A 22,234-nucleotide genomic window follows, 5' to 3' on the forward strand; every position below is an offset into this window, starting at 1 on the left:
CTATCCCTTTTGCATCCGATCTCAAGATGAGACTCTGCACATTAGAAACATTTTGCTTCTTTAAGTAACATGGCTTCTCCTCTTCCACGGTTGAGAGCTCTCACATGTATCTTCTCCATTCCCCACATTTCGAGGAGGTTGGATGTCCTAAGGAGTACGAAGGTAGATAAATCTCCCGGGTCTGACCAGATGTGTCAGAGGACATTGCGGGAAGCTAGAGAAGAAATTGCAGGAGCCTTAACGGAGGTATACAAATCATCGTTAGACATGGGCGAGGTACCGGATGACTGGACGGTGGCTAATGTTGTGCCTATATTTAAAAGTCTCAAGGAAAGCCTGGGAACCATAGACAAGTGAGTCTAACATTTAAGGTAGGTAAGTTACTGGAGAAGATTCTGAGGGATAAGATATATATGCATTTGGATAGACAAGCTGATTGGAGATAGTCAACATAGTTTTGTATGTGAGAGATTGTGTCTCGCGAATTTGATTGAGTTTAAAAAAAAAGATATAATCAAGAAGTTTGACAAGAGCAATGTCGTAGATGTTGTCTATATGGAGTTCAGCAAGACATTTGATAATGATCCACATGGTAGGTTGCTCTGGAAGGATAGATCGTATGGCATCCAGAGAGAGCTGGGTGATTGGATACAGAATTGATTTCATGGAAGGAAACAGAGGGTGGTAGTGGAAGGCTGAAAGTGGCGTCACATGTAGATACAGTTTTGGTCACCCTGCTATAGGAAGGATGTAATTAAGCTGGAAAAGGTGTAGAAAAGATTTACAAGGATATTGAAAGTGCCCGAGGGCCTGAGCTGTAGGGAGAGATTGGGTAAGCAAGGGCTATATTCCTTGGAACACAGGAGGGTAAAGGGTTATCTAATAGAGGTGTATAAAATCATGAGGGGAATTGATAGGGTGAATGCACAGTTTTTTTACCCTGGGTCAGGGAATCAAGAACCAGACATAGGTTTAAGGTGAGTGAGGAATGATTTAATGGGAACCAGAGGGGTAACTTTCTCCACTTAGAGGGTGGTGGGTATATGGAATGGGCTGCCAGAGGAGGTAGTTGAGGCAGCTACAATAATAACATTTAAAAGGCACTTAGACAGATATATGGATAGGAAAGGTATAGAAGGATATAGACCCAATGCAGGCAAAAGGGATTAGCTCTGATGGGATATCTTATTTGGCATAGATGGATTGGACCAAAGGGTCTGTTTCTCTGCTGTATGTCTATGACTATGGTAGTGGGCCTCGCTACAAATGGAGACACCAAAAGTTGAGTAGGTGTCCATTTCACAGAACATCTTTGTGCAATCGCAACCTTGATCTCCAATGTGCTCGTTACTTCAACTCCCTTTCCCATTCCAACACCAATGTGATATACTCAGTGTTCTCCACTGTCACAGTGAAGCCAGATGCAAACTGGAACAACCATCTCAAATTCTGCTTGGGTAGCCTATATCCCAAAGGGTATGAACAATGAATTTTACAATTTCAGGTAACTCACTGCGAGTGTTCCTTCCCACCTCCACCATTCTCTCCCCATCCCCCACCCCAGTTTCTCTCCTTTTGTTCACCTTTTTCCCTTCTGTCTCCTCGTCATTACCAAGATCCATTACTCTTCCCCACATGTTTCCACCTAGCCATCACCCACATACTTATCTACTGGATTTATTCTACCGTACTCCAATGTTCCTTTCCCCTCCATCACCAAGCTCCATCTGCCCATTATTCCTCCCTTATCTAATTCTACCCATCACCCACCAGCTTCTGTTTCACCCCTCCCTCATACTTCCATATACTGGCATCTTCCTTCTATACTCTTTGTCCTGATGCAGGACACGAAGCATTGATCATCCCACCACCTCCTCAAATGCTGCTCAAGTTACTGAGTTCATCCAGCTATTTGTATTTTGCTTCTGGTTCCAGCATCTGCAGCCTTGTTTCCTTCCTTAAATCTGTTTTAGTATGTCCAGCCAAATTCCACCCAAAAGCTCAAATCCATAGCCACAGAGCACAACTATTTATCTAACCAGGCCCTAGCAAAATGTGAAATTAATAATTAGCATCACTGGGAACCCCGAGCTTGGATAGTGTATATAATATTGCATCAAAAACAGAAAATATTAAAATATACATCATTCAGGTAGAGCAGGTAACCTATTAAAGCGGTTAACAAACTTCCTTTGAGCAGTGTTCAAACACATGTCTACAGTGAAGCTTTAGTAGTTCTGTAGCATCATTTCAAAATTGAAGCTTAATATACTTCTGTAGTGAGACTAGCTACCTGAGTTAAGACATACTAAGGCAAAGTACAGTGGTAACACATTTAAAAGGTGTACATACCAAGTCTAATGCAGAACCTCCACCAAGATATTCCATGATTATCCATAATTTTGTGCCCTGGAGATCAAACAAAAAACTTCTAACATTAGCAACTGCAGTCCCCTTTATGTGAATATAAGATTTTCCCTGAAATGCAAAAAAGTGTTTTATTAATCAATTGCCTAGCTTTAACTCTGAACCCATTCCTGTTTAAACTGTTAAAAATACCTGATTTGCAAATACTAAATCCAGCAAAGAACAATAAAATTATGGTTTTATAAACAAATCAGTCAGTTTCTCCAGGAAAGATTCTCAGCACCAGTATATTGCACTAGCAACAAAATATTCAGCAACTTTGTCCTTTGTAATTTATCGCTGCAAAAATCATGTTTCCCTGCAGAATCTCACTTCTGAACCATGTCATTATTTGTTTTCTGCCTCACTATTTTCTACTGAACAGACCAATGCCACTTTTCCTTTCAATGTCATCATGCCTTTTAAAAAATATCCCCATCCTTCTCTGGATGATTTATGAATATTTTTCCACATTACTCCATCTCACTCATTTTGTCACCTCTTGTTCTTTTTCATCCCATTTCTTTCCAACTTAAATTCTTCGTATGTAATGCATACACTCCTTCCAAAACTTGTGTTATTCAATATTCTACTGTTTATTTTGTAATTTCTTCTAATGTTGGACATGTTAAATGCTTACATTACTCAGGACTGAATTCCATTTGTTACTTATGCCAATCTGATAAATTCATTGGTTTCGACCCTCCTCACAAACTGCATAAATGTATTACCTCCAAAGGAATTAAATTAGACCCCATACAGTTGCCTAAATCTATGATATGGCTAAAGGGCTGGCCAATGCTGAGTCTGGCAGAACCACTGTATATACCATTCATGCCAGCAAACCGTGATTAACCTGTACAGCTTTTATTTATTTTTTCCTGATGACTTTCACACCACTGATGTCACTGTTTTATCTTCATTTATGTGGTCTACCCTCTTGAACCCTTTTATGAGCAGTAGTATTTCACCAGTAGCTTTCCAAACCATACCGCAGGGTTTCAGAGAGGATGGAAAATGCTGATCAGTCCCTTATTTCTTTCCTTACACTTTTACATCCTTATTCTTCCATATACCATACCAGGCATCTTATCTAACTCGAGGATGAAAAGCTCTTTAATATTATTCTCTTTTGCTCGAACATGTTGAACAACCTCCTGCTGTTACCTTATTGAAAGTTCTCAGGCCTGAATTCCATTTGCCACCATCAAATTCACTGGTTCTTCCTCATCCATTTTATTAATAACATTATTTTTGCCTTTTCTTTCATTTCACCTGCTAATTCTCGTTTAAGCACTCTTAATTTCCAAGGTTCTTCCTGATTTACACTGTTGCATTCATTCTGTCCAGCAGCTTTCAGTATTACTAAAAGTGCAAAGGAAACACAACCACGTAACATACCTCAATATTATTATTCAGCCAATTTTTTGGAAAAAAAAACTTGATGAAAAGGCTGAAGCATTATAACACTGTATAGTTGATTCGATACGGAAAAGAAAACATGTCAAAGTAGCTTGGCCAAATAAATACATCTTAATCAAATTACACCGTTTCTTTTTCAGCTTTGTTGGCCTGCATTGGTTTCTGATCCCACATCTCAAATTCAAAATAATGTTTAAATTATGGTGTCTTTTTCTGCAACTCTCTCCAGTACTTAATGGTTCCCAATTTCTTCATTGCTTTGATTAAGGTGTATTTGTCTTCACCATTTCTTCTCTGGTTAAACCCTCCAAATCCCCACCTCCTTTAAGTCTCCATTGGATTGGAATAGACGCATGTATGTAATGCATTGAACATTAACTAACTACTGACAATTCTTTTCCAGTTCCTTTTTCAAATGTATTCAAATGTAAATATTTTGTGATGTGCGAGGAGTTCTGGATACAGCAATGACATTATTGAAAGCTTTACAGTGAAATCAAATAAAGATTACTTTTCTTCCTTGGCAATAATATAATAACATTTGGCTCGCTAATCAAATAAATTAATATTTTTTTCCCTGCTGTATTTTAGAGAAGGCAATTAAATCATTTCCTGAGTACTTTTCAATAAACCTATCGCTGACTCTTACTCAGCTAAGATTTCTTTCACTAGCATAACTTGTGTGGTTAAGTTGTTATTATTCAATTCAGTCATAAACACAATTCTTAGGAAATAAATGTTTCCAAAGACGTAATCGAAACACCGTGCATTTGTATTTTTGTGCATCAGTCTGATAAGTATGGGTTAATGGCAAGGCATCAAATATAATGAAGAGAGCAAAGAAAGATACTTCTGAATTAATATCAATTAAACTTGTGTTTTTGCATCGTAACTGATACTTTAAAGCTCTTCTCTTGTGCCTGGATTTTGCCTTGAATTTTCAGTCCAATAGACAATAGGTGCAGGAGTAGGCCATTCAGCCCTTCGAGCCAGCACCGCCATTCAATGCGATCATGGCTGATTACTCTCAATCAGTACCCCGTTCCTGCCTTCTCCCCATATCCCCTCACTCCGCTATCCTTAAGAGCTCTATCCAGCTCTCTTGAAAGCATCCAACGAACTGGCCTCCACTGCCTTCTGAGGCAGAGAATTCCACACCTTCACCACTCTCTGACTGAAAAAGTTCTTCCTCATCTCCGTTCTAAATGGCCTACCCCTTATTCTTAAACTGTGGCCCCTTGTTCTGGACTCTCCCAACATTGGGAACATGTTTCCTGCCTCTAATGTGTCCAATCCCCTAATTATCTTATATGTTTCAATAAGATCCCCCCTCATCCTTCTAAATTCCAGTGTATACAAGCATAATTGCTCCAGCCTTTCAACATACGACAGTCCCGCCATTCCGGGAATTAACCTAGTGAACCTACGCTGCACGCCCTCAATGGCAAGAATATCCTTCCTCAAATTTGGAGACCAAAACTGCACACAGTACCCCAGGTGCGGTCTCACCAGGGCCCGGTACAACTGTAGAAGGACCTCTTTGCTCCTATACTCAACTCCTCGTTATGAAGGCCAACATTCCATTGGCTTTCTTCACTGCCTGCTGTACCTGCATGCTTCCTTTCAGTGACTGATGCACTAGGACACCCAGATCTCGTTGAACATCCCCTCTTCCTAACTTGACACCATTCAGATAATAATCTGCCTTTCTATTCTTACTTCCAAAGTGAATAACCTCACACTTATCTACATTAAACTGCATCTGCCATGTATCCGCCCACTCACACAACCTGTCCAAGTCACCCTGCAGCCTTATTGCATCTTCCTCACAATTCACACTACCCCCCAGCTTAGTATCATCTGCAAATTTGCTAATGGTACTTTTAATCCCTTCATCTAAGTCATTAATGTATTTTGTAAATAGCTGGGGTCCCAGCACCGAACCTTGCGGTACCCCACTGGTCACTGCCTGCCATTCCGAAAGGGACCCATTTATCCCCACTCTTTGCTTTCTGTCTGTCAACCAATTTTCTATCCATGTCAGTACCCTACCCCCAATACCACGTGCTCTAATTTTGCCCACTAATCTCCTATGTGGGACCTTGTCGAAGGCTTTCTGAAAGTCGAGGTACACCACATACACCGACTCTCCCCTGTCAATTTTCCTAGTTACATCCTCAAAAAATTCCAGTAGATTTGTCAAGCATGATTTCCCGTTCGTAAATCCATGCTGACTCGGAATGATCCTGTTACTGCTATCCAAATGCTCAGCAATTTCGTCTTTTATAATTGACTCAAGCATCTTCCCCACCACTGATGTCAGACTAACTGGGCGGCACGGTAGCGCAGCGGTAGAGTTGCTGCTTTACAGCGAATGCAGCGCCGGAGACTCAGGTTCGATCCTGACTACGGGTGCTGCACTGTAAGGAGTTTGTACGTTCTCCCCGTGACCTGCGTGGGTTTTCTCCGAGATCTTCGGTTTCCTCCCACACTCCAAAGACGTACAGGTATGTAGGTTAATTGGCTGGGTAAATGTAAAAATTGTCCCTAGTGGGTGTAGGATAGTGTTAATGTACGGGGATCGCTGGGCGGCACGGACTTGGTGGGCCGAAAAGGCCTGTTTCCGGCTGTATATATATATATGATATGATAATTACCCGTTTTCTCTCTCCCTCCTTTCTTAAAAAGTGGGATAACATTTGCTATCCTCCAATCCACAGGAACTGATCCTGAATCTATAGAACATTGAAAAATGATCTCCAATGCTTCCACTATTTCTAGAGCCACCTCCTTAAGTACCCTGGGATGCAGACCATCAGGCCCTGGGGATTTATCAGCCTTCAGTCCCATCAGTCTACCCAAAACCATTTCCTGCCTAATGTGGATTTCCTTCAGTTCCTCCATCACCCTAGGTTCTCCGGCCCCTAGAACATTTGGGAGATTGTGTGTATCTCAGTGAAGACAGATCCAAAGTAACGGTTTAACTCGTCTGCCATTTCTTTGTTCCCCATAATAAATTCCCCTGCTTCTGTCTTCAAGGGACCCACATTTGCCTTGACTATTTTTTTCCTCTTCACGTACCTAAAAAAACTTTTGCTATCCTCCTTTATATTATTGGCTAGTTTACCCTCATACCTCATCTTTTCTCCCCGTATTGCCTTTTTAGTTAACTTTTGTTGCTCTTTAAAAGAGTCCCAATCCTCTGTCTTCCCACTCTTCTTTGCTATGTTATACTTCCTCTCCTTAATTTATATGCTGTCCTTGACTTCCCTTGTCAGCCACAGGTGTCTCTTACTCCCCTTAGCGTCTTTCCGCCTCTTTGGGATAAATTGATCCTGCAACCTCTGCATTATTCCCAGGAATACCTGCCATTGCTGTTCTATCATCTTCCCTGCTAGGGCCTCCTTCCAGTCAATTTTGGCCAGCTCCTGCCTCATGCCTCTGTAATCCCCTTTGCTATACTGTAATACTGACACTTCCGATTTTCCCTTCTGCCTTTCCATTTGCAGAGTAAAACTTATCATGTTGTGATCACTGCCTCCTAATGGCTCTTTTACCTCTAGTCCCCTTATCAGATCAGGATCATTACACAACACTAAATCCAGAATTGCCTTCTCCCTGGTAGGCTCCAGTACAAGCTGTTCTAAGAATCCATCTCGAAGGCACTCTACAAACTCTCTTTCCTGGGGTCCATTTCCAACCTGATTTTCCCAGTCTACCTGCATGTTGAAATCTCCCATAACCACCGTAGCATTACATTTGTGACACGCCAATTTTATCTCCTGATTCAACTTGCACCCTATGTCGAGGCTACTGTTTGGGGGCCTATAGATAACTCCCATTAGGGTCTTTTTACCCTTACAATTCCTTATTTCTATCCATACTGATTCAACATCTCCTGATTCTATGTCACCCCTTGCAAGGGAATGAATATCATTCCTTACCAGCAGAGCAACCCCACCCCCTCTGCCCACCTGTCTGTCTTTTCTACACGTTGTGTACCCCTGAATATTCAGTTCCCAGCCCTGGTCCTCTTGTAGCCATGTCTCAGTGATCCCTACAACATCATACTTGCCCATGACTAACTGAGCCTCAAGCTCATCCACTTTATTTTTTATACTACGCGCATTTAAGTACAACACTTTAACTTCTGTATTTACCTCCCCTCTCACATCGGTCACAAATGGCCCTGCCCTTAATCTCTTTTCCCCTCTAGAACTTCTGTTCCCATTCTTCCGAGAGTCTTCTGCAACATCTCCTGTATTCCCTTTAACCTCATCTTCATATTCACAATTTGTTAACCCCTCCCCCCCACTACTTAGTTTAAAGCCACAGGTGTCGCACTAGTAAACCTGCCTGCCAGAATGTTTGTCCCTGCTGTTAAGATGTAACCCGTCCCTTTTGTACAAGTCACCCCTAGCCCAGAAGAGATCCCAGTGGTCCAGAAATCTAAATCCCTGCTCTCTGCACCAGCCCCTCAGCCATAAATTCATACCCTTTATCTCTCTGTTCCTGGCCTCACCAGCACGAGGTACCGGTAGCAGTCTAGAGATAACCACCTTCGACGTCCTACTTCTCAGTCTTTTTCCTAACTCTCTAAACTCCCGCTGTAGCACCTCCTTCCTCTTCCGCCCGACGTCATTCGTGCCCACGTGCACAACGACTTCAGGTTGATCGCCTTCCCTCACTAGGATTTTCTGAAGCCGGTCCGTGATGTGCTGAACCCTGGCACCAGGGAGGCAACAGACCATCCTCAAGTCCCTCCTGCTGCCACAGAATCTTCTGTCCGTCCCTCGGACGATGGAGTCACCCACCACTACGGCTCTTCCTGACTTCGGTCTTCCCTGTCGAGTATCCTTGCCAACAGGTCCGCCACTCGGACTGGAAACGTCTTCTGCCCCGACAGTTCCCAAGAGGGTATACCTATTTGCAATAGGCACAGCCACTGGGGTCTCCTGTAGTCCACGTCCACGCCCCCCTGAAACAGTCTCCCACCTTCGCTCGACCTTGGCGTGACAGCCTCACAATAGGTCCTGTCGAGGAAACTCTCGCATTCCCGGATGGCCCTGAGGTCATCCAACTGCCTCTCCAACTCCACCACACGTCCATTCAGGAGCTGCACCTAGACACAGTTCTTGCAGGTGTAGCTCCCAGAAGCTCCAGCGACGTCCCTATCTTCCCACATCCTGCAGGAAACACACTGCACCAACTTTTCCGCCATTACTTTGTGTCTATAAACAGTTCAAGCTTAAAACAATTGTAACCTCCTCACCTCAGCCTCCTCGCCAAAGACTCGCAGCCAAAGACACGCACTTTTCTCGCAGCCAAAGATTCGCACTTTTCTCGCAGCCAAAGACTCGCACTTTTCTCACTGCCAAAGACTCGCTCTTTTCGCACTTTTCGCACTTTCCTCACTGGGCACTTCCCTCACTGGGCTGCACCCTTTTGCAAGTCTTGCTTATATCACCAATTAAATTGCCTGATTGTCCAATTTACCAGACTTCTCACTTAAATGATCAACCAATCCACGTATTCTCTTCTAACTGACTTATTACACTGTAATTGCCACTCACTTACTTTCAGCCAACGGTGGTCCTCTCTGCAACTTCCCGACCTTTACAGACTGATTAACAGTGCCCTATTGGCGCTCTTTTTAAACTGCCGTTCCTACCACTATTAGCAGGTACTTACTTTCAGCCAACGGTCGTCCTATCTCCAACTTCCCGACCTTTCCACCCAAGGTATTTAATTTTTAAAACATTTGGCTGGATATTCCACACAAAAAAATAAATTGAAGAGAAAAGTTTCATGTTGTTAATCATACAAATTGCTTATCTGTGAATGTTTGGAACCGTCACAGATAAATGCTAGAAATTAAGATCCGCTTCAAAAATTGGAGTAGGAACTGCAGGGTGATGTTTCAGTACTGGCGGAGGACTGCACTATCAGAGGTGCCGTTTTATGGGGGAAGTCAAAACAGGGCCCCTTCCAAGGGCGGAAGTAATAGAGTCAACTATGCTTTGAAGATAATTCTTCCACTGCTCTTACTAAGCAATTAACCTTCAACTATCTGTCTCAAGTTCAGCAAGTTCAAGCCTTCCCACCAGATGATTCACCATGTTAATGAACCCCATCACTATATTTGTCAAGAAGAGAAGAGTGGAGAATTTGAAATTTACTTTAAAATATATTATTTAATAGTGGCAATAAACAAGCAAACTCTACTTTGAAAACTATGAACACAGATATACTGGTTTAAATGGCATGGTGCCGATGTCTGATTGGACAATTCCTCCAATTCCTTTACTTGCCTTTAGGTAAGAGCCATAGTACTTGGTGACATATGGGCTATCACATTGGCTGAGCACTGTAATCTCCTGTTGGATGTCTTCTATCTCGTCCTCTGCCTCCTCCAGATCAATGATTTTGATTGCCACAACTTCTTTACTGCGGTTCTCTATTCCTTTGTATACTTCACCAAAAGAGCCTTTCCCAATCCGTTCCTGCTTCGTAAAGAGCGCCTCTGGGTCCATGCGTGCATTCTATGAGAAAATCACAATATTGTTCTGTTTATAATCTAAAGATGTAAAGTATTGTAATGGTATGACACAACATTCGCATTCATTTTCATAATTGTTTGTGCCCTAAATACCAAACAATTTACAATATTTTGCAAGATGCAAGGTAGACTTTAAAAATAAGATAAAGCTTTAGTATTTCACTGAAAACAAATATGCTGGACATGACTCTTACAAGTGCAATATAATCTTTTAAGTTCTATGAAACATAAAAACTGAGGACATTCAATCTCTTGAGCCTGTTCCAGAGTTTAAGAAAGTAGTTAAACCATAACATAATCAACCCCCAGATACCTTGATACTCATTCTTAGCAAAAGCACGGATTCCTGGAGAAGCGATTTGTAACTCCCTGGAAGAAAATGTACTGTTTATCCATAATCTTTCTCCTGCTTTCTTACCCAAATCACAAAAATGGATCCAATTTCACTCACTTTCAATTTTGCTAACCATTGCTTACGAGGTATAACTTGAAAAAAAATCACTGCAGGAGGCCTATTGAATCTACTCTGCTATTCAATGTGAACGTGGTTGAACTTCTACATCTACTCGCTTTCCTATTGTAAACCTACATCCTTTGCCCCATGAAGAAAATGCACTAAATGGCATAACACCAATTGATAACCAATCTATACAGAGTATAATTGCAATAAAAAGGAACTGCAGATGATGGACACAAATGCTGCTTTTTATCTATTGTCAGACCTTTGTCAGACTGAAGAGTCTGTGACCCAAAATGTCATCTATCTATTTTCTCCAGAGATGCTATCTGACCTGCTGAGGTATTCCAGCGTTGTGTCCATCTTCCTATACAGAGTCTAATTCTGAACCCCAGCTGGTACATCTATAGTGGTTTCAGAATCCCGACAGAGGGGATGATCAATGTAGTGATATATTGGTTCAGATACCCAACAATAAAGTTAATAATTTGTGGAAGTTCCAGAACACACAAGATAGATTTCCAGCAATCATTTACAAGACCTTTCCTTTCCATCCACTTCAAGTTTCATTCTCTTTCATTGGTTGAATTTACCTACTGGAGTTCTTTCAAGTTTCATGTATTTTCAGCAAGCAATATCCTTTAGGAGTCGAATTTATGGAAAAATTCACAGATACGAGAGGGTTTGAGCCATCGGTCCTGCTTCCCTGAAATACTATATTCTGCCATGGCATTAAAATACATAAAAAGATGCTCTATTTGGTTTACAGAAGCAGCCTATAGAAGTGCTTTTGAAAAGCTCAACTACGGCCAGCTTCCAGAAATATGTCTAGCACCTACTAGACTTGTGGCAAACATCAAGGAGACTTGCCCATTACCACTGATGTAGTAGACATTAAATCCCATTCAGTAGTACATACTAAATGCCAGTCAGTAGGTATTCTCTGAATGTCACTATCATACATTATTAACTGTAACACAGAATTCTATTTGGAGGAGCAAATAGTAGTTATTTGGTATAGAGGAAATTGAAATATTGACCACTACGCTAGAAGACATCCAGACAATTATAATGTATCACTGGGTACATAATGATATACTGATTAGTTATTTATACAACAACATAATTACTGGTTAACAAATGATAATCAAATTTTGGTCCATAATTCAGCACAAATGGCGACTTACATAAAGGAGCACCCATTTCATATAGTACCAATAAGGTCTGGTCTCCAGCACAGAAAATGACGATTAAATATTGTCCACTGTGGCAAGAAATTTATTTTATTATAGTGTAACAATGAATACAAGTACATAGTGCTGCCGTTTACATACTTTAATACAGGGCATGCACAAAGTGGGGCCAGTAGTGACATTACCTAGCATCCCCAAAACCTTATTACCTGAACCAAAACACAAAATTTATGGTAATGATGCATGTGGAACATGTGACCCTTAATATTAATGTGGCACTTACCTACCCCATAAAAAAACCGTGTACATTTAAATTCCTGTACCTGCTCCTGCATTATCAGTCCATTCAAACGATCCCGAGTGCTACAATAAATCGATCTATGACCATTGCAGAGCCATTAAGGATGCCAAGAAGGAATTCCGAACCAAGTTAGAGTCCCGAGGCAATAACACACATTCCTAGATTGTGGAAAAGCTTGCATGCATTAACAAGCTAGCCAAGGTGGAAAGTAATGGGGTATAAATGTAGTTATTATATAACTTGAAGTTGTTAAGGAAAGAGCCATCAGAAAGAGTGTGGTTTGTGGAGATGAAAAAACAGACGAGCAAAGGCAACAGTGTTTCTGAATGCTGAAGGAGAGGCGCAAGTATCTGCTGGTGAAAACTTGGTAGAAGAAAGTGGAGACTGATGTGAGGGAAGTTGAGTGGAATCCTCTATTTGCTTTGGCCTGAAGGAGAGGGTATAAGAGCAGAGGTATGAGAAATAGATGAGTTACAGTTGAGCCTCAATCAATCATGTTAGAAGGGAAGCCATGGTTAAGGAATGTGGGAGTCATCATCAGAGCACATATAACATATTGCGGAACTGGGTGCATGGAATGGAGTCCTGACGGGAAACTTCTTGGGGAAGGAAGTACGATCAAGATAATTGTGGGAGTTCAGAAGCTTGTAAATGGGGGTGGGGGTGGGGGTGGGGTGGTGAGGGTGGGTGGGTATGTGGGGGGGGGGGTGGGTGGGGGAAATCTTTCTTCTTTTTTTAGGTCTCTTCCGCGGGGCCTTCCATCACCTGGCGCGGCTCGGCCGCGGGGCCTTCCATCACCCGGTGCGGCGCGACCGCGGGACACCATTCTGCTTTAGTTAAACATTTTGTTCAAGATGGCCGCGCCGTTGTGTTTGGCTGCCTGCCACTGTATGTTTCTTTCTTTTTTTCCTAATCAGATGTGCAGCACTTTGGTCAACGTGAGTTGTTTTTAAATGTGCTATACAAATAAAATTGACTTGACTTGACTTGACTTGACTTGGTAATATCGATAGCAACAACGGGTCCCTTCCTGATGAGCTCAATGCTCCATCAGTCTAGGGTGCGCCTGTACTGATGGTTACTGTGACAGATGCAAGATTAGCCTTCGCGAAAGTGAATCTACAGAAAGAAACTAGTCCACATGGAGTCCCTGGTCATATATTCAGGACTTGTGCAAACCAGCTGCAGACATCTTTAGCCTCTCACTACTCCATTCCGAGGTCCTCACCTAGAGGACCACTACCATCTTGGTTCCAAAGAAAAGTAATGCAACATGCCTTAATGACTATCATCCAGTACCTCTGATATTCATCATCACGAGGTGCTTTGAGTGACTTGTGATAGCGCACATTAACTCCAGCCTCGCAGACACCCTTGATCCACTGTAGTTTGCTAACCATCATAACACACAGACATCTCCCTGGGCCCCAAATCACCTCTAGAACACGTAGACAATAAGGACACCTTTGTTAGACTCCTACTTATTGACGATTGTCCACGTTCAATGCAATAACCCTATCCAAACTTACCTCCAAACTCCAGTGTCACACTGGATCCTCAACATTCTGACCCACAGACCAAATCAGTGAAGATAGGTGAGAACACACCCTTCACAATAACTCTCAACACCAGTACCCTGCAAAGATATATAGGTAGGAAAGAACTGCAGATGCTGGTTTAAATTGGAGGTAGATAAAAAATGCTGGAGTAACTCAGCGGGACAGGCAGCATCTCTGGATAGAAGGAATAGGCGATGTTTCTGGTTGAGACCCTTCTTCAGAGTCTGAAGAAGGGTCTCGACCCGAAACGACACCCATTCCTTCTCTCCAGAGATGCTGCTTGCCCCGCTAAGTTACTCCAGCATTTTGTGTCTCTCTGCAAAGATATGTCCCGAGTCCCAGACTCGCATACTATACTCTCTCACGACGACTATGCGGCCAAATTCAGCTCTCGCCCAGTCCATCACACAGACTGACTTCATCTACTTTTCACACTGCCTCAGAAAAGCAGCCAACATAATCAAAGACGTGTCCTGCTCCGTTCATTCCGAGGTATAGGTTTATTATTGTCAAGTATACCGATGTACAGTGAAAAGCTTTGTTTTGCACGCTATCCAATCAGATAATACTATACATAAATACAATACAAAGGGAAGGCATAGAGTGCGAAATATAGTTCCCAGCATCGTAGTGGAACAGTTCCATAGACAAAGTCGAATGTCCGCAGTAAACTTGTTGAATGAGTTTGTAAGTGTTAAATTAATTTGACCGGACATAAGATAATGCGTTTTGGTAAAAGAAAGAGCAGCATTTATTTCTTGGACGATAATTATATATAGTGTAGAGTAGTGATCCAGAATAAAATAAAGCAATTCATTAAAAATAACAGAGCAAGTTTACTAACTTCAAAAAGTAAATAATCCACAGAATAATATTGCATTTACATTACCACAGTACAGTAGGCAAGATATTTTTGAGAGATTAATAATTAATTTAGCCAAGGAAGTAGAGAGGTGGACTCGGTGAGCCGAGGGGCCTAGGATTGGACATTGGGACTGCACTCCCCCATCCTGCATGTGATAGACAGTGATCCTTCAGTTTTTCAGTCCTGAGTGCTGCCTGGCCTTTTCTCTGGTCCTTGATGCAGAATAATGGCTGACAGCAACGGATTGTCAACAGGAGCCATAAGTCAATATCAGTATTGGCAGGAATAAAATGTTTCTTTAGTAAAAGTGTTTATGCAATTTGAACTCTTCTCACCAGAGCCCTCACAGCTTTTGTAAATGTTTGCTTTTAATTATAATCAAATATTATCTTTCCATAATTTTATCTGCCTTGTTCACAATTCAGCTATTTTTTAAAGTTAAGTCGAGGCTTAAAATTCTATTTTTTTAACAAACTGTAACAACGAACAATGACAGCAATGTTAGCAATGATTGTAATGTCATAGATCTCATATGTATGACATTAAGGAACAACATAATTACATTAAAAAGAATTTTAAGGACTAACAGAACCAATGTGTTCAAAGATATCTACATAACTACAGTATTCTTCTCGTGGCGAGTGAAATACTGCCCTATATCCAGCCAATTTTAAGATGATTTTGTGTAAAATTAAGTGGATTGCTCCATTCTGCATGCCGGACTTTTGAATTTTATTGCAATGCAATATTTGAACTGAAAAATTGTTTTGAGGTGCTCAACTGTTCAGAGCTATACATTTTCCACCAATGTAGAAATACCTAAAATATTAAATTTTAAGAAATATTCAATATTAAATAAAAACAATGTTTAGTTGATTTTGAAGTGCGAACATAAAGTACTTAGCGTAATAGGAAGCCATACAAAATGTAATTACACCCAATTTCAGCACCTGGTAAAAGAGGGAAGATTGCTCCAGGACGATAGTTTGGAGTGGAGAGAAGCTATTGGGAGATTAACATTGCATTATAAGACAATTCAGAAAAATGTGTTGTTAAGGCTGACAAGAGCTGGGTGTATTTATGCTTTATGACAAGGAATCAGCAAACTAGTTGTTCACCATACGGTAGGCATGGAATTGGTGGGCCTAGATGGGACTTGAATGAACCTGTTGCTGTAGCATACGACTATGATAATTACATTTTCTAGTCTGTTCTTGCTAACCCTTTTCTCCCTTTTAATAACCTACTTGGCAAGCCTTCTAAATCTATGCCAGGCTCCTGCCCTCTAATTTCTGTTTACAATTTCTCTTGCATTTCCAATGGATTTCTAAATTCACTTGCTCCACGAGATTCACTTCTTATTTCTTTCATTTTATTTCCTGAACCAATTAACCACCCAACATCTCCGCTGGCTCACATTGTGGTCGATGCGGTTAAGAGATATTTATCCTCGTATACTGTTGCATTTTTTAGTTTACTGTCAAACCCCTCAACAGCACTACCCTTGATTCCTTTTATCCTTTCAATCTACTGGCCCTAACTGTAACCTACTTGTCCCTTCCCAGGCAAAGGGGCCTCCCCAGTTCGTATCCAGTCTTCCCCAAAACACCTTGATTAAATCCCTCAGTTTTTCTCTCCAGTCACTACCAAAATAACTCTCAAAGTTATTAATGGCATCCAAAGTTACTCTTGCCTCATTGTCCGAGCTAAATTATCTGTAGTCTTTGACACGATTGACCACATTATCTCTTCCATCTGACCACATTATCTCTTCCATCACTGCTCAGCTGAGTGGGACTGCACCCATTTCCTTTCAGTCCATTTGATGATTATTGTAATGACTCCTCTCCCACACCATTACATCTTGTGTCTACCATGAAATGGACTGCCTCTCACAGGCCTGTGACAACTTTGGTCTCTCCATTAGCACCAAAAAGTCTGAAGCTATGTACCAGCCCACACCTGGAAAGCCCTACCAGGAACCACACATCACGGTGAAGGGGCAGAATCTACAGGCAGTCGACAGCTTTACCTATCTGGGTAGTACACTCTCGCGAATGGTGAACATTGACGCTGAGGTCAACCATTCACTGTGACGATCCTGGTCTGGTTTGACTTCCCAAAATGCAACACCTCACTTATCTGCATTAAACTCTATTAGCCATTCCCACTTGCTCAGCTGATCGTGATCTGAAGAAGATGGCCCCACAGAGTTGTTAGGTAGTAGTTCTGTGATTCAGGCATTGTAAGAATAAAGAATGTTGGTATAATTTCATGTTAAGATGGTATGTGTGAATTGAACACTGTCTAAGTGTTTCCATACACATCTGCCCCTGTTAAGGGCTGCCGATATCACTGTCCATAACACCTTCAATCATTTAGCAATTAGAGTAAATTGATAAAGAGACAGAGAGGTAGTGCATGGAAATAGGTCCTTTGGCCCCACTTTGACCATCAACCATCCATTTACACTAATCTCAAATGAATCCCATTTTTTGAAATTTCTCCCCACATTCTTATTAACAGCCCCCAGATTCTACCACTCATTTACACACTAGGAACAATTTACAGTAGCTTATTAACCTACCAATTTACATACCTTTGGGTTGTGGATAGAAACTAGGGTATCCAGATGTCTGGATTGAACTAGATTTTTTTGTGATGAGAGGTAGTGGCTGTACTAGTTGTGCTGCAATAGCATGGTAACCTGATAGACTGGATTTGTCCTGCTTCTTGTGGGATATTGTTCCACACTGCTGTTTGGATACCGGGGTTGTCTTGGAAAAGCTTGGCTAATGTTGTACGTCCTACTGGAGCAGGTCTTCAGCGTTACAACCAAGATGTCGTTATGCTTGAAGCCTATCAAAGCGAGAAGTCAGAATGTTGTTCAAAATTATGAATGACAGAGTAAATATGGAAAAATTGGTTTCCATATGAAGGATTGACCAGAGGACATATTTGGGTGTTTACAAACAGAACCAGAGGCAATATTAGAAAAAAACTGGGCACTTTGCCATGACCTGGAAGGAAAAAACAAATTACATGGCATGGGTGGCACAGCAGTAGAGTTGCTGCCTTACAGCGCCAGAGACCTAGGTTGGAACAACAATTATTGTGCAGTAAGGGGGGAGTTACTGACTTCATACAGGGATTGGCATCAGCAGCAAAATAAACAATGGACAATATTGGCCATCCCATGTAGGAAATAGTGTGTTTAATGCATCAGGGCCAATTCTGAGCTGCAGCAAAATTACAAGATTTTGTTGAATCTATCTTTAAATTGCTCTGCGGCTGTGGTTACTGCCCCTCTGAATCCACTAATGTATTAAAGAAAAGAAACCAACCCTCAGCTAACAGTTTTACTGCTTAATAATATTGACTCCAAGGCTTGCAAAAGAATTACACCAATCTCACAGGCATTAGCAAAGGAACAATGAATGAAGCAACCAGAGCAACATTATCAACAAAAGCAACCAATAACTTTGAAATTCAGAGGACTCTCATTTGTGCAGTCTAGGAAGCCAATTATTTAATCAAATGAACAGTGTACTGTATCTAAAGTGTACTTAGAACCAGTGGAAATTTTATTCATACGTAAACAGGATAATACATCTTATAATTATTACAAGAATTTTCTAATTTTACTTTGATCAATCCGTTTTGAGACGACGAATCCGGTAACATTTTCTATGACAATTCAGCCACATTACCTACATTGGCAAACCTGTTCAGTTGGTTACTTTAGAAGTCATCATTATTCTGTTGACTACAATAAAAACATAGTTTGTTCTTATACTGGGTTAAAGGAATGTTGATAAAGCTGAAGGTTTCCTTGACTTTGGAAGCCGGAAGCAATTTACTGCATCTGAACCTACTTTGCGAATAATTTCTCATGAACCTTCTGAATCACATCAAACTTCCTATGAAAAACGTAATCTACTTAGAAAACTAGTTAATTAGTAAAACAGCTGAGGTAGGTAATTCTAATGCCACACACTTTCTAGATGTAAAATGGATCACGTAAAGAACATACCCAAGATTGAGTGTTCTTTTTAAGCAAAACATTTTTAGACCTTGAATTTATTGTTTGACAAAGACAAAAGGCATTATTTTTGCTGATATAATTCCTTGGCAGCCACAAAAAAAACAACCATCTCCTTAAAAACCCAAATCTCTTTCCATCATCTTTGCCTTGATGATTCCGCAATTTAAGATTTGCAGCATAGTTTTTTGCAGTAGATTCACAGGGTCTATGACCAAAACTATATGCTGCTGTTGCATAATAATAATGACATTTCACAAGATTGTACCACTGAACAAAAACATTTAGCAAAATATATTGGCTTACTGTAATCCATTATATTCAAATAACTTTTTCTTTAGCAGGTGAAAATATACGGTTCATCGGATGAGGTTTGAGGTATCAAATATGCAATTTAAACCAACAGCACAAGCTTTATTTGCAGAACTAGAAAAAGTAAATATATGGAGTAAGAGAAACACATTGAAATAACCAAGTGTAAATTTAACTTGGTTTTGATGACTCGATTCTTCTGCTGAAACACAGAAACTTGATCAACATTGGAAACTAAATAAATAACTTCTGTAGAGAAGATTGAGAAAGTGGTAGAAAGCAAAGGAACCTCAGCAATGGAGAATGAAGTAACTTGAATGACAGGAGATAAGCATGCAATGCAATCTTAGAAAATAACATGACATTGTGGTGGCAGAATATACAGATGATACAGGCAGAATTGTTTTTTATTTTCACAAAGGTTGAAATCTGCAGACTAGTTGATGCCTGAAATGTGGGGAATTTCTTGAAAATGTAAAAAGGTTTCTGCAACAATATATTCTACAATCAACAAATTGGGGGAGTGGAAGTCCACAATGCATTTAGTTATGACTCCATATGTAATTAACAACCCATATTAACAACATCACATTAGCGTTTATCTAATAATGACTACCACATGATCAAATTCAACACGGTGTCTGAAATCAAGGTAGTCATTATGAAAACAGATTTAGGCGTGGCTGGCTTCAATGGAATGGAACAAAGGAGCTAATGGGTAAAACAACAGAAGATCAATGGAAGGAAATTGATGTACTCAGTTTTTACTTTCCAAAGAAAAACAAAACACAAACAACCAAAATAATATTCATGCATAACTAAAGAGCAGAAAGGGGTAACATAATACTAAAACAAAAAGCATAAGAAAATGCAAAACCCTGCACATATCTCTGCATTTTGGATATAATTAGTGACTAAGCACACAGCAAGAGGTTTCAGAGCAGGGAGAGAAATCTCCTAGGGATGTCAAAATCATTTACTGGAAGTAAACATAGAAAGAGATGGAAATACTCTGCAGATCAGGCAGCATCTGTGGAGAGAGAAATAGTATTAATATTTCATCAGAATGGGGAAAATTTAGAAGTAACATTATTTTCACCACTGAGAAATGTTAGGGTGAGGTAGAGAGAACAAAAAGCAAGATCTGTGGAGTACAAGAGCATTGTAGAAAATTTACAGTGATGGAACTCATTCATTGTGGCTGTCAATCTTAAAAGCTAGCCAACATAATCCCACTTCCCAGCACAAGTCTGCAGTTACGCAGATCATGGTTTCTCAGTACCATTTTAGTATGGATTAGTGAGGATTTCTGCCCTTCCAGATAGGATCCCACTTCTTGGTGACTCCCTCCCTCCCCTCGGATTCACTCTAATCTATCTTCCAATTAAGTTAAATTTACACCCTCCTATTTCTCCATCCCTTTGCTATTTGAAGTGGAACCATGCAGCTTCTACTTAGTTCATCTGGGTCCCTTCTTACTTTATTACACAAATCTCCTCTCAGCCTTCTCTGTTCCAAAATACCCCAAATTAATCTTATCTAATCTTTCAGCTAACAATTTGGAAATATGTTCCATACCTTTTCCCGTGCAATGGTTTATTTCCCATAGCCCGATGGCCAGAACTATGCACGGCCTTGCTATTGTGTAGGAAGGAACTGCATATGCTGGTTTAAACCGAAGATAAGACACAAAAAGCTGGAGTAACTCAGTGGAATAGGCAGCATCTATGGAGAGAAGGAATAGGTGCCGTTTCGGGCCGAGACGTCTAAAGAAGGGTCTCGACCTGAAACGTCACCCATGGCCTTGCTATTGTTACATACAGAGAGACTGAATTACAAAATGGTGGAGATGCCAGCGGAATAACTGGAAGAGGTGCAAGTAATCGATGCAAGTAGTAAAAGACCAGAAAGGGAGTTGATATACACCATATGATTGAAATACAGACAAGAGTGGAGTGCTGATTATCTGAAATTGTCAGTCAATATTAAGCCCCAAATTCTATAAAGAGGTGGTGCTATTCCTTGGGATTCAGCTTCATTGCAATAGTGTGAGAAATCAAAAAGAGAGATTAGAGTGGAATGGCATGCAGAATTAAAATAACAGCTACCTAAAAGCACAGGGTTCATCATTGTGGACTGAAATGAAGCACCTACCCTATCTATGTGCATTTTTAAAATATATTTTTGTGGCCAAAAAAAAAAGAAACAGCAGGCATGTTGGGTAAATACTTTGGAGGAATAATACAGCATGCCTTGCATTTCAAAATTAACCTGAACTAATTAGCTAACAATGAAGGAAACAATAACACTGAGGAATGTCAAATGCCTGGACCCAAACGGGTTCCATCCTAAAGGCTTTAAAAAAAGTATGTGGGAATATTGGATATTTATAGTTACACCATTTGCAATATGCTCTCAATTCAGAAAGCATCTCGTTAGATTATAAAACTAACCAGGTTTCCCTGCGAAAATGGCACAATCATGTCACACCATCCCAATTGATTTTGCACTTGCAAGGTTTTTCTAGTTCTATTTGTCAATTGACTATTTAAGAACAGTGAGGGAGAAACTAGGGAATTATAGATCAATTATCCCAATTTCAGTTGTAATAAAATTACTAGAGTCTATAATTAAGGATAAAGTGACTGAATAGCTTGAAAATTTTCAGCTCATCAAAGAGACAACATGGATTTGCACAGAGCTCTTTATAGCTAGCTCAGTTATTAACTAAATGGCAGGGAAATCTTATTTATTTAACAGTCTAAAAATTATTAAATGTATTAATAATGAAACCATTAGCTAAAGTTGAAGTTGAAGCAGGTGCTGTTTAGAATCAAAGAACTGGACAAAAAATCAATATAAAAAGCTGGAGTAACACAGCAGGTCAGACAGCATCTCTGGAGAAAAGGATTATGTGACATTTCGGGTCGAGACCCTTCTTCAGTCTGACTTTCTGACCCAGACTTTCAGAAGGATACACTGCATGGAAACTAAAGATTAAATTCCGAGGATATTATAAATCAGTTACATTCCCTGGAATTCAGTGATGATTTGATTGAAGTTTGAGACATTAGTCAAAATGGATGTAGGTGATACAGAAAAAACTATTTCTGTTATT

At 40.5% G+C, this 22,234-nt stretch overlaps 1 protein-coding gene across 2 annotated transcripts in view; it reads right to left on the reverse strand.

The window, feature by feature from the left end:
- Positions 1 to 22,234, reverse strand: part of stk25b (serine/threonine kinase 25b) — a 53,400-nt gene that overhangs the window by 27,118 nt on the left and 4,048 nt on the right. For both annotated transcript variants that reach the window (XM_078410659.1, XM_078410660.1), the window contains exons 2-3: positions 10,140 to 10,370; positions 2,353 to 2,409 (exon numbers count right to left, since the gene is read on the reverse strand). In XM_078410659.1, the coding sequence (XP_078266785.1) occupies positions 2,353 to 2,409; positions 10,140 to 10,370 (288 nt within the window). The remainder of the gene's footprint in view (positions 1 to 2,352; positions 2,410 to 10,139; positions 10,371 to 22,234) is intronic.

The sequence above is a fragment of the Rhinoraja longicauda genome, chromosome 13 (genome assembly GCF_053455715.1).
Source record: "Rhinoraja longicauda isolate Sanriku21f chromosome 13, sRhiLon1.1, whole genome shotgun sequence".
Taxonomy (NCBI): domain Eukaryota; kingdom Metazoa; phylum Chordata; class Chondrichthyes; order Rajiformes; family Arhynchobatidae; genus Rhinoraja; species Rhinoraja longicauda.